The sequence below is a fragment of the Gallus gallus genome, chromosome 3 (assembly GCF_016699485.2).
Source record: "Gallus gallus isolate bGalGal1 chromosome 3, bGalGal1.mat.broiler.GRCg7b, whole genome shotgun sequence".
Classification (NCBI taxonomy): domain Eukaryota; kingdom Metazoa; phylum Chordata; class Aves; order Galliformes; family Phasianidae; genus Gallus; species Gallus gallus.
In genome coordinates this window covers 49,279,273-49,289,692 of record NC_052534.1, presented here as the reverse complement: position 1 = coordinate 49,289,692, position 10,420 = coordinate 49,279,273, and the positions used below count along the sequence as shown (strand labels likewise).

The 10,420-nt window shown below is 43.2% G+C and overlaps 1 protein-coding gene across 1 annotated transcript; it reads left to right on the top strand.

Annotated features, from left to right (window-relative positions):
- Nucleotides 1-239: 239 nt before the first annotated feature.
- On the top strand, nucleotides 240-6,404 carry FBXO5 (F-box protein 5). The gene is made up of 5 exons (XM_015284257.4): nucleotides 240-278; nucleotides 1,781-2,511; nucleotides 3,051-3,141; nucleotides 4,184-4,345; nucleotides 5,263-6,404. The coding sequence occupies exons 2-5, from the start codon at nucleotides 1,796-1,798 to the stop codon at nucleotides 5,512-5,514; spliced, it is 1,221 nt and encodes a 406-aa protein (XP_015139743.1). The 5' UTR covers nucleotides 240-278; nucleotides 1,781-1,795; the 3' UTR covers nucleotides 5,515-6,404.
- The last annotated feature ends 4,016 nt before the right edge of the window (nucleotides 6,405-10,420 follow it).

Below are 10,420 nucleotides of genomic sequence, written 5' to 3'. Positions count from 1 at the left end.
CCCGGCCACACCTCCGCGGAGCGCGCGCGCGCCACCGCCCGACCACTCTTCTCTCTCCCCGCCTGCCGAGGAGGGAAAATAGGAAGGGGGCCGGCTCCGCTCGCCGAGCCTCGGATTGGCACCCGCCTCCTGCCCTCCTCCCCGTTGGTCGCTTGGCCGGAACCGGCGGCGTCCGATTGGCTGCCTCACTTTTGGTACCAAATTCAAAGTTTAAAAGTACCCGGCGAGGGCGACCGCTCATTCCCAGCTCGCGGGACGCGGCGGCTGCAGCGCTACAGGTAAGCGCCGGCTGCGCCGTGCCGTGCGGGGCGCTCAGGGCGGGGTGGCGCCGGGCTCGGAGCCGCACTGGGAGTTCTGCGGTGTGAACTCCTGGGCAGCGAGGACTGTTGGGCGGCGGTGCGGGGACCGCCGGCCCGAGCTGCGCGGGGATGAAGCACAGGCACTGGGAATGGGGCTCCCTGAGTCCTGCTTGCTCTCTCCCTACCGACAGCACTGGGATGGGATAGCGATGGATGGAAACCAGGGTATGTTCCGGTCCCACTGCCGCGCCGCATGCGGGACGCTGCCCGCCCCACGCCTGCCGCTCTGGAGCCGGGCTGTGCCGTGCGGCGGGGCGCCCATCCCAGCGGCGGGCAGCGCTACTGCTGTCTCCCGCTCGCGGAGCCGCGCCGTCGATGGGAGGCATCCGCCGCGGCACCGCTACCACCATTTTGGGGGGGAAAGCGCGGGTCCCTGCCCCCAGCCGAGCAGGAGCCGCTCGCGGACAGCGCGGGATGTGGGCCCGGCCCGGAGGCTCCGGTGCTCGCGGCGGGGCAAGGGGTGATTGGGCTGCGTCTCCTGCCTCTGGCTTTGGTTGTACAAAGGCAGAGGTGGATTCGTTCCATTCTTCCTCGGCACGTAGGCACGGAGGAGTGGGTTTTTCTCCGAAGCGCCTTGAAGGAGTTCCATTTTCTTTATAGCTTTTGTCAATCTACTGAGCTTACCTGAATTCCTTAAATTAAATATCAGCTCTGACGGGGGAGCCTCTCTTTCATAGCGATTCCGAAGCATGTGGGAAATGCTTTCCCCGCAGGTTTGGGCAGCAGCGCTGGCTCCCCGCGCCCATCCCCCCCCACTCGCAGCACGGAAGAGCCCCGCACTTGGCGGGCGGGAGGTAGGGGGCAGCGCGGGCCCCATTTCCTCCAGCAGCCACCAGTCCCCGCGCCTCTGCCTCTCACCCGCCAAAACCACGCCTGTAACCCTACTTCACCTTGAGCACTACTGCTGTCCCCACGCATCCACGTGGTCTAGCTCATTTCTGCTGTGTCATTCGCCCCCCTCCCTTCCCAAAATTGTGGGGTGCCTGCCTGCATCGGTAGCATTGCCTCTGGCCCTGGGGTGCTGGTCCTTTGGGCAGCCCCAGGCTTGCTCTACTCTTTCCTGGGCGTTAGGCTGTCTCTTAGGGCCTTTGGAGCCACTGCTACCACGGAGCAAGTGTTGCCATCATATCATTGCACTAGAACAGGAATGGGAGGCACTAATGTGTGAAACCAGTCTAAGTTGGTGGAATGACAACAATGTAAAGCATTCACTGTTCCCTCATTCCAGCTATATGCAACATCAAGCTTTAGCTTTGAGTGGTTGATCAAGCTTTTAGTTCCACTCATTGTCCGTGCTTTAGGTTCTAGAGTTGGATGGAAGCTAAATTCATGCTTCCCAAAGAAGGCTAATCTTAGCAACAGAAAGAGTTTGTGATGCAGTTTAGGATGTGCACTTATATGTTCCCTTTTGTCACCTGCAGGATACAAAAAGAACAATGAAATCAAACCTTAATCACTCTTTCAAAATGAAATGTGATTTCGATCGAACGGCTCTTCATGGTGGGTTCACACCTGTAAAGTCTGCTGCAGAGAAAACAAAACTAGAAGAACCCTGCCCTTTGCAATCTGGGGAAAAGCTTTGCAGCTGTGCTGAAGAGCATCCAAAGATACTGAGTGAACTGTACAATGCAGTCCCCAGAAATCTAGATCCTGAAGATGAAGGAAAGCCTGTACATAACAAAGAAAACAAGCATGTAACCCAAAGATTTGGTGAAGGCGTCTATGAAATGGAGGCGCTGGAAAATTGTAAACTTAATGAGGACAGTGGTTATTCTTCTATGTTAAGTAGCCAATACAGTGATGCAACAGAACAAGAGGACAGCCTGCCCTTGGCTGGAAATCTCTGTAGCACACCAGAACACTGCCTGGAGAGGAACGAGATCCAAGTACAGTTGTCCAAGAAGACTTTGTTACCTGTACTCTATTATGAAGAAATGGTTTGCTCAACTTTGAAAAAAAGTGGTAAAAGAAATCTCAAATCTTGGACTGCTTTAGACAAAACTGTTTTCGAGGAAAATTTCGAACTTCATAATTTAATTGGAAAGAAAATGGGGGTAGATAGAATAGACATTCTTGCTGAGCTCTTCCGAAAGAACCTGAAGCATATATTAGCAAGCATCTTAAAGCATCTTGGTGAGATGGACTTAATAAAGTAAGTATACCAATCTTGGTATCTCATTGGGAAAGTAAGATACCTATTCTCACATAACACATCTGTATTGTCTGGCAAAATTATGGAGGTTAGTGTGGGGGTTATTAGAAAGTACCTGCAAGACAATGCAGTCATTAGCCACAGCAAGCATGGGTTCATTCGCAAAACCTGGGTAATTTAAAGGGAGCTCCAGTGCCTAATGGAGGGAGACAAATGTTTTATACAGCCTGATAGTGACAGGACAAAGAAGAATGGCTATAAGCTAAAAGAGAGGAGATTAAGGTTAGATGTTTGGAAGAAATTTTGTATTCAGAGGGTAGTGAGGCCCTGGCACAGACTGCCTGGAGAGATGGTGGGTGCTCTATCCCTGCAGGCCTTCAAGGCTGGATTGGATGGGACTCCAGGCAGCCTGATCCTGTGGATGGCAGCCCTGCCCATGGCAGAGGGGTTGGAACATATGCATAGTTATCCCTGCTATTAAATAATGAGTTTTCCAACTTTCTTAGAAGGTAACTGATATGTTTGTATTGTCATTACAGTTTCGCCAAAGTCAGCGCAAAGTGGAAGAAGATTTTGCAAGAAGATAAATGGGGTTTCCAAATGTATAGTAAAGCTTTGGAAAATCTTTCTGTAAGTTTCTGCACTTGTAGGGTAGTTTAAACATAAACCAGTGGTGTCTCTTTGTTATTTCAGGAATCTTCCCAGCCTTAAGCGATCAGAGATTCTTAGGTTGGAAAGAGTTTCACTGTTGTGCCAGAGTTTGTGCTGGTAGGATGCCCTATTATCTCACATGTTGATGGTAGTGGGTTCACTGGTAGTGCATAAACGGCCTTTGCAGTCCAAGGGACGTTGCCTGAGAAAGTTACCCCAAGAGATGTGGGTGTTCTTCTGCAAGTCCTGTTTAGAAGAAAGGAGTGTCAGTTCCAGCACTGCTCACTGGGAGCCTCAGTAGAGGGTTGCTTCTTTAGCATCCGCAGTGATCCAGGAAGAAGAAAGACTCAGAGATGCTAATTTTCTAGCAACAGTCTGGATTGGCCACAAATCACAGAAAAACTTTTTGCACTACTTTGAGCTACTATTAATGTATATTTTTTTGAATGAAACAATAGATACAAGATCTAGCTATAGAGCTCTACGGAGCTATATCTAGCACTCTCCTAAGGCAGAACTCTTCCTGAACACCAGAAGCATTTTTTTTTTTTTTTTCCTTAAGACGTAGAAGGACAGTAAAACAAGGCTTGGTGTGTGCTGCAAAATGAGGTAGTCAACTACTCTGAGCTTTTGGTAGTACTTCCTGATGCCAGCCTTTTGTAGAGGAACAGTTGGACACCACTGATAAAAACATTAATCCCACAAAGCTTGATTTTTCCCCCCTGCCGCTGTACCTTCTTTAAAAAAAAAAAAAAATGCAAACAGAAAATGGAGAGGAGTTTACTTTTCAGGAAGAAAATATAAAAGCATTCCTGTTCTCTGCAAATATGTGAAAATATTGCTTTGTGCTTTAAAACACTACAGTGGCTAAACTGAACATTCTGCTTAAATATTTATGATGTAATAATAAGAAAATAAATTGTAAAATTCTTGATTTCTATTAAACAAGAAGTTTATTTATAGCCTATAAACAGTTACCAGATACATCTCTTAAATGTTTCTTTTGTTTTCTCTTTGTTAGAGTGGCACTAAGACATCAGAACATGCTGCAACAAGGGATTATGTTCTCTACCGAGCAGCTTTAGCTTCAGTTCAGAAAGCAGCCCCACCAAACAACCTGAGTAAAAAAGGCAGCAGATCCAAAGCATCTAAAAATCACAGCAGGTTCACGGAGTTCTCTGAGGTAACTGGGGGTTTTTGTTCAACTTGTACAGCATCTCCAGATTGAAGTGCTTGTAACTGCCCCATTCCTGGATGCAATTCAAGGCCAGGCTGGATGTGGCTCTGGGCAGCCTGGTCTAGTGGTTGGCAGCCCTCCCTGTGGCAGTCAGGTTGAAACTAGATGATCATTATGGTCCTTTTCAACCCAGGCCATTCTATGATTCTAAGCTGCCACCTTTTGCTTACTGAGCCTATTTTAAGACAGTGACAGAAACAAAATGGAGGACATTAATACACTGGGATGTTTTATATCACTTTTTTCCTCCCTGTGTTTAGGAATCATCAAAATGGCTCAGTGGTTTTTTTTTTTTTTTGGCTTCGATATTGGCTTCCATGGGACATAAGAAGTGTAGTCATTTCCTTTCATTTCCCATGGGTTTATAATGAATCACGTTTTCCAATTATGCAACCTAAGAGAATCTGTCAATTTTACTTCAACTCCAGTGGGCAATTTCTTGTTTCAAGAACTAAGTAACCGGTTCGTTTTCTGAGAAATGAGATGAGTAATTTCCATAGGATTCAGATTATTTTTTTTCTTTTTAAAGTTAGCTGAGTCACTATTCTTGGATGAAGTTTGGAGGACTCAGAACTTGGATTTGGGCTGTTTTTGTTATCGCTTTGCATTTAGTCTGACTGCCCTTTAAGCTAAAAGAATTACAAACTGCATACCTCAAATCCAGTCCAAAGTATCTTCAGACTCTCCAGTATCCCATGAGAATTTGGTGTGACCAGAATTAAACTTAGTATGCATGTAGTTTCTTTCTCTAGAGTGAGAGCAATTATGATATATTTTGTGGCACATTAATGGCACTGGGGAATGTTTGCAGTGTGTGTTTATCATCCACTTATGACTTCCTTTATGTATTTTTTTTCCATTAGGCAGCCAAGACCTTGAAAAACACTGAAAGCTTCAAAGTCTGCAGTCGCTGTGGCTCACCTGCAAAGTACGACTCCTATCTGCAAAGAGCAATGTGCAATCGTGAAAGCTGTGGCTTTGACTTCTGCACAAAGTGCATGTGCAGCTACCACAGCTCCAGTGACTGTGTGAGTGGCAAACCAGTGAAACCAAGCTTTAAGCTGGGAACCCTCCCTGGGACTAAGAAAAGCAAGCAGAATCTGCGTCGATTGTGATCCATCCTGATACGCGTTGTCAGCTGTGCCATAAAGAGTTTTTAGGACGTTAATGCTTCCACAAAGAAAACCAAACCAAAAAATGCTTTCTGCTATTATTCTACTTGTTTAAAAAAAACAAAACAAAAAAAAACACCCCAAAAAAGGTTAATTTTATAGTTCCCTTGTGCCGTTTGGTCATTTCTGCATTCCTAGGAGTTTTCAGAAATAACTATTTTGAAATGTCTTAATTTCAAATTTAAAAGAAAACTCTGGATGTGGGTTGTAGTAACATTTTAAATATCCTGACGATTTCTGTCCCCAGTGTTTGAAGACTTCCAAGCTTCCTCACAAAAATACTGAATTAAAAAAAAAAGGTTTTGGCAAGTTATCTTCTTAGCATAATACGAACCATTCTTGAGTTGAGAACAGGAGGAAGCTTAAACTGTGTTTTATTTAAATGCTTACTCTTGTTCTTCCAGATTTTTAATAGCATTCCTAGTGAAAAAGTCAGATGAGGTGAGTGAAGTCTCTTTTAAAATTGTGTGGGACTCAAAATTTTATTAATTTTTCAAGGTCTTCCCTGAGTTTTAAACTGTGGATGTTAAGAATACCGTGTTCTCTGATGGTTTACATTACTTGAAAAGAAAATTTAAGATTCCTTCATTCATTCAGCATCTACGGATGTTTTGTTAGAAATGTGGTGAAACACTTCATTATCTTTTCTATTTTTGAAAAAAAAAAAAAGGAAAGTACTGTGTCTTGGCAATACTGCTAAAAAAATACTGCCAGTTTGTTTCCAAATAATAAGGTGCATTTTAGTGTTTGTATATATTTGTAAATAAGTTAAATATTTTTTGTTTATCTTGTAAATGTGAAAATAAATTAGTTTTCCACAAGTTGATTAGTAACTCTGGACTTCCTGGTTTTCATCTTAAAACATAATTTTTCATGCTCATTTCTCATTATTGCTAGTAGTGTTTCCTGAAATTGCTGATTTTACAGCAGTCAAATCTAGTTTTGTGTAAAACCGACTGGATTCCTTCATTGCCTCCCTGCCTCCTTACTGAAGGGCCCTTGTAACTGCTAATAGTTTTCTGATCTAATACACTGTAGCAAGTTTTCTGTTGACTGAATTTGGTATGCTGTTGCAGGGTGTTGAAGCACTGGAACAGGTTGCCCAAGGAGGTTGTGGGTGCCCCATTCCTGGAGGCATTCACGGCCAGGCTGGATGTGGCTCTGGGCAGCCTGGTCTGGTGGTTGGTGACCCTGCACATAGCAGGGAGGTTGAAACTAGATTGTGGTCCTTTTCAACCCAGGCCATTCTGTGATCTATCTTGCTGCTAGTAAACCCATCCTGACCATTCCACAGCAACAGAAGGCAGGCTTTCAAGAAAGCTTTTTTTTTTTTTTTTTTTTTCCTCTGGAAATGACTGCAGTTTTCTCTTGTTTTTCAGTTAGCAAGTGAACAACTGACTGGCATAGCAGCACAATGTCCTATTTGAGCTTCTGGTACAGCAGCAATCAAATATTGCAGTGATCCCTCCTGCACTTGAATTTTTCATTTCTGGCAGCTGGGGTAGAAATAGGCAGAATCCCTTAATTTCTGTGTTTATGTGATAGATTTAATCTCCTAACCTAATCTGACTTAGCCTAGGAGGTTGAATGAGTTACATCAGTAACTTTCTTTCTGTAAAACTTCTCCAAGTTAGTTTAGAATGGAAGCTAGAAGCCCTCCATCCCACTATACAAAAGCTGCTCTGAATGTAATGCCTCCTATTTCATGTCAGCCCATGACATCAGAGGCAGATGGTGGTATGGCAGTAGAGACTGAACCTTTCCTTACAATATTATGTGACTTCGGTGAGAGATAGATGGCACCGGAGGGGCAGTCTGACAATATGGGTTTTGACATGAAAGTGTGGGTGATGCAAAGGTGTCTTACTGAATTCCTCCACGTGGGAAATACTGTACTCATTGACATTCATCAATGGTTGCTGAACATTTGTGGAGACCAAACAGTGGATATGAACTTACTGAGGTGATGGGTAGTGCATTTCAGCAGTGGGGACAGTGACAGTGCGTCACTTCTGCAGGTGCAGATTAGGAATGTGGCATGCAGACTCTTAGTCATTGCTGGCAAAAATACATAGCCAACGGTGGTCACTGTGTTGAAAAACTGTTTTGTAGCTGAGAATATGCTTTATCAAATAGTATTATTCCAATGAAACTTCAGCCAGGTTGTAATGGGTTTACAGCCTTCAATAGGTGGAGTGGAAACGAAGTAGTGCCCTCAGTGAATCCTAAACTAAAAGCGTATGTTAACAGTCTAGAAAGAAATTACAAGGAAGCTGCTTTGAATAGTAACCTGTGCTTACAAGAAATTGAATGCAAATTGTGATTGGTGAGACTACACCTCAGGTAATGTGTTCAGTTTGAAGCCTCTCAGTACAAGAAAAAGAATGAGATTCTGGAGCATGTTTAGTGAAAAGCAACAAAGCTGGAGAATGGACTATAGAAAATATCTGAGGAGCAGCTGAGGGAACTGGGGTTGCTTAGTCTGGAGAAGAGGAGGCTTGGGGAGACATCATCAATCTCTACAGCTACCTGAAAGGAGGTCTATTTTCTGAAGTAGAAACAACCTCAAATTGTGCCAGGGGAGGTTTAGATTAGACACTAGGAAGAGTTTCTTCATGTAAAGGGTGATGAGACATTGGACCAGGCTGCATAGAAAAGTGGTAGAGTCCCCATCCCTGGAGGTATTTAAGAGATAAGAGGATATTACACTAAGGGACATGGTTCAGTGATGGGAGTAGGTAAGTCAGTTTGATGGTTTTGTACTTGATGATCTTCATTGTCTTTTCCAATCTAAATGACTCTGTGACTGCTGCCTATTCTTAAAGTCTAGGGAAACTGCTGACTCATGTTTAACTTGTCAGCACAAGGTGAGCAAAAAAACTTCACATTTTAGCACAGCCAATCACTGCTTGAAGAAGACGCGTCCTTAGCAGCAGGGTGAACGCTTTATAGGAAATGTCTGTATTTAAGTATTGCAAAAAAAATGCATGTTCTTAGAAACCTTCGCATAAATTAGCTCCTGCTAAAAACAGGATTTTGTATCTGGAAAAGTCTATTTGTGATTGATCCTTAATTTGTGATTGATGCTTGCAATTTCATTATGCAAAGTCTCTAAAAGAAGCATGGGAACCTATGGCTGTCACACAGCTGTTTCTTCCTTTATGGTAATCTTGCCAGACAGTTGAAGTCTTGCCCAACAATACTGAGTATAGGAACAAATATGAAGATGGTGTGCATTTTCCTGAAAACTGCATGATTGTTGGTCTCCTCACAAAAACCTTCAGTGAAGGGTTACAGCAGAAAACCCTGCACCTATGCTTACCAGTAACTACTGCTGAATGAGGAGCCACTCCTTACAGAGGCATTACACATCTGTACTAGCTGATGTTGACATCAAAGCTGAAGATATATAAATGCCAGAATTGGAAACACTGTAGTAGATATAGATTATGCTTACTGTCTGTGCTGGGCCAATCTTGAGCCTACGTTTGATATGTAATCAACATGAGAGTCATACCTCATGGCATGGCTGTCACTATACACAGATGCTCAATTACTACAGCTGTGTTACAGAACTTAGATTCACCATCTGGCAGTCCTAGCAATGTTTCAGAAGCAAATTGAGCTTCTTAGCCACAGTACTTGCGCATTTCAGATCTACAGAGGATAATAAATACCTGCTTGATGATTGGACTTGATAGTCTTAAGGATCTCTTCCAACCTAAATGATTCTGTGGCTGCTAGCTCACTAGAATCTAGGAGAATTTTGCAGAAAGTTCATGGGCTTCCATGAACAGCGTAGGGAAAGCCCTAATACCTGCAGGCTGAGTTTCACGGCTAGTTGGTGAAATGCAAATTTCTCCCAGATTCTTGCTTGTGTCTGGGCATGGAGAAGAAAGATAGGAGTGACTGAGAGAGGCAGGAAGGCATTTGGGACTTTCAGAAATTAATAGTGAATGACCGCATTTGGCAGCTTTTCTCTCTTGCACTTACGGCACCATTCTGAAGAACCGATGGAGCTGATCAATTATTCCTTTGGCAGTTTGAAGATGTGTTTTTATGGTTTTTTTTTTTTTTTTTTTTTTTTTTTGGAAAACGTAAAATACAATCTCAACTGCCCCACCACAGCAGTCAGAGGAAAAAAGGGAGGTGTAAGATTTTGGTTAATCTGATGATACAATACTTCTAAAAATGAAGATTAGTTTGTAAGCACTTATCAGTGTAATTTTTTTTTCACTAGCAGGTTGGTTGGTGGGTTGGTTTGTTTTGACTAGTTCTGCTAGAAAGTTCTAGCAGTGACCACTCAGAAAAGCTCAGAATGTTGAACTGTAAAAATACAGACTCTTCCCTGACTCATAGAGTTTAGAGAAGGTACCTGTATTAAGACTGCAGCAAGAGTTACCTTCTCAACTCCCAAAATATCTACTTCTAAAGCCAAAGGCTGACATAGCTTTTGAGGATATTACGCTGTAATATACAGATTTAAAAGTAAAATATGCTTGGGAAAGGAAAAACCACAAGATGGTGCTCTTGAAACACTGCATGAAGCCAGATTAATTGACTTCCTTCTTGCTGAGCTCATCAAGTGTGTGTTTCCTCCACTTCTGTTGGCATCCAGTTACTACTGTCAAGGATAATTGCATTAAATCTGTAATTAAAAGAACAAGTGTGAAAGTGTAAATAAGTTACTGATTTTAACATTTGTAGTAAATATATTTCTGTAGAATATGTATTTGCTACATTTAAACAAGAAGACATGCATCCTCAAAAATGTTTACTGTTAAATACATGTCGTCTTTAAGCAGTGATTGGCTGCACTAAAACATGAAATTTCTTTTGCCCACTTTGT